Below are 2,162 nucleotides of genomic sequence, written 5' to 3'. Positions count from 1 at the left end.
GCACACGGGCCCTCCGAGATTTTTTGCCCTTGTCCGAAAAGGCTAGATGTAGATCTTTCCTACCAGAAGATAAGGGGTGTGGCAGAAAGACAGCTGTAAGGAGGAGCCAAGGAGTAGCAGTAGAAAGGCTGCAGAAGAGTCAGGAGCCCAGAGGAGGGGGCAAAGGAGGGGAGGGGGAGGGGGCAGAAAGTGGAAATGAAAGCAGATAACAGAACATTGCTAGAGAGCAGGAAAGGAGGTGACATTTTAGAGAAGAAAATTTTTCGGTCGCTACCCGGATTCGAACCCGGGACCTTTGAATGAGAGGCCAACACCTTAACCTCTAGGCCACGAGAGCCCCGCAGTTTCTTTATCTCTTGTATAGGCTGTAAGTGCTCGAGAAATATGTTGTCAAAAACTTGAATCTTAAATGTAATAGTAGGTAGGCCCACACATGTTAAAAGAATGGAGACGTTTTTTCTCTCTTTTGAAAAAAAAGTTGTTTTTTCTAAACATAGAACATTTGAACAGCTTGCCAACATTATTGTTATTATTGTTATTATTATTATTATTATTATTATTATTATTAGTAGTAGTAGTAGTAGTAGTAGTAGTAGTAGTAGTAGTAGTAGTAGTAGTAGTAGTAGTAGTAGTAGTCGCAGTAATCTATATATAATAATATATGATATGTATTATGCATTATATTTATATATTTATAATATATACGAGTATAAATAATATTTATTTGTATTATATGTACTTGTATATATATATTTATATATACATATATAGTATCTCTGTGTGTGTGTGTGTGTGTGTGTGTGTGTGTGTGTGTGTGTGTGTGTGTGTGTGTGTGTGTGTGTGTGTGTGCGTGTGTGTGTGTGTGTGTTTGTGAGTCTATAATATATATTTATTTAATATTTATTTTATATATACACATAATATAATAAGTGTCAAAGAATAAGCAACTGGTTATCTATTAAGTAATGTGCTAGAGAATAACACCAGTATTACATCACAAATACGTATCTTGTTATATAACAAGCGATTTGTTTCAAAATTTCTCAGACTGATTAGATGAACAAAAGGTAATCAGCTGCGATGCAAGTGATATATTGTGTACATGGTTGTATAATAATTATCGATGATTATCCAACCGTAATGTTGAACACCAATAAATACGTTCGATGAGAACGGAAAAGCAAATTATCTGGGATTTCATATTATACTGGCGGAAGATTACTGAATGTTACAGAAACAGACGTACTTACACAATTTCTTATACTTTTGAATAACCTTGCAGTCAATTCTTTCTTTCTGTTTCATGCTTGAGTCTTGGTGCTATCTTGATTTTTCTTATGATTTTTTCATTTGTCAGTTGGGAGAAACAAGATTGCTATTTCAACTATTTTTTAAATATTCTATTTTATTATATCTCTTTTTGTATGTTGTTTGATTTCTTTTTAATGTATCTTATCATCTTATTATTTTTAAAAATTATTTATTTATCTATTTATCTATTTATTTGTTATTTTTGTTAAAATTTATTTGGTATTCATTTATTTATTTATTTATTTATTTATATTTTTATTTATTTATTTATTTATTCTTTGTTTTTTGTGTTTTTTAGGGGGGGGGGGGTCATCTAAATTATTGATCAAAAAGGAATGTAAAGTTGGTGCTGTTAAGTTTCTATCTGCTCTTAAAATAGAATTTAAAAAGCAAACTCAGAATGAAAAGAGAAGATACCTTTTTGGCGTTAGCGGCCATCATCTGTTCCTCGTGAAGTTGCCGCCTCTTTGTTTTGTACCGCCTGTTCTGGAACCAGATTTTCACCTGGAATGAAAACAGAACTAACCGTAAAATCTAGAATGTGGAAGACAAAGAGTTGCAAAACTTGGAACGGCTAACAATAATACAGAGCAGTATACACCGGAGAAGAGAATTGATCAAAATATTTTATTTTGTGAAATGAAACAGGTGGAAAAGGGTCGAGAAGTAAAAGAAAAGAGAAAACCCGTAGATGCTAAGCTACAAACCCTCACCGAGTGGTATCGCGTGTCAGATTGTTGTTTGTTTGTTGGCTACTGTTGTGTTGTTGTTGTTCTTTGCTTTGGGTGTTTTTTTGGAGGGAGGGGGGAGGGGCGTTTCTTTCTTTTGTGTGTGTGTGGTTTTGTGGGGGG

General features: G+C 33.9%; 1 protein-coding gene across 1 annotated transcript in view; it reads right to left on the bottom strand.

Moving 5' to 3' along the window:
• The window catches only part of LOC101859600 (homeobox protein slou), a gene marked incomplete in the record, with an annotated part of 19,697 nt that overhangs the window by 1,247 nt on the left and 16,288 nt on the right, over positions 1-2,162 (bottom strand). Inside the window, 1 exon segment of the mRNA XM_035972652.1 lies at positions 1,729-1,815. Within this exon segment, the coding sequence (XP_035828545.1) occupies positions 1,729-1,815 (87 nt within the window).

This window comes from Aplysia californica, unplaced genomic scaffold, assembly GCF_000002075.1.
Source record: "Aplysia californica isolate F4 #8 unplaced genomic scaffold, AplCal3.0 scaffold00781, whole genome shotgun sequence".
In the NCBI taxonomy this organism is placed as follows: domain Eukaryota; kingdom Metazoa; phylum Mollusca; class Gastropoda; order Aplysiida; family Aplysiidae; genus Aplysia; species Aplysia californica.
This window is presented reverse-complemented; position numbering and strand designations above follow the sequence as displayed.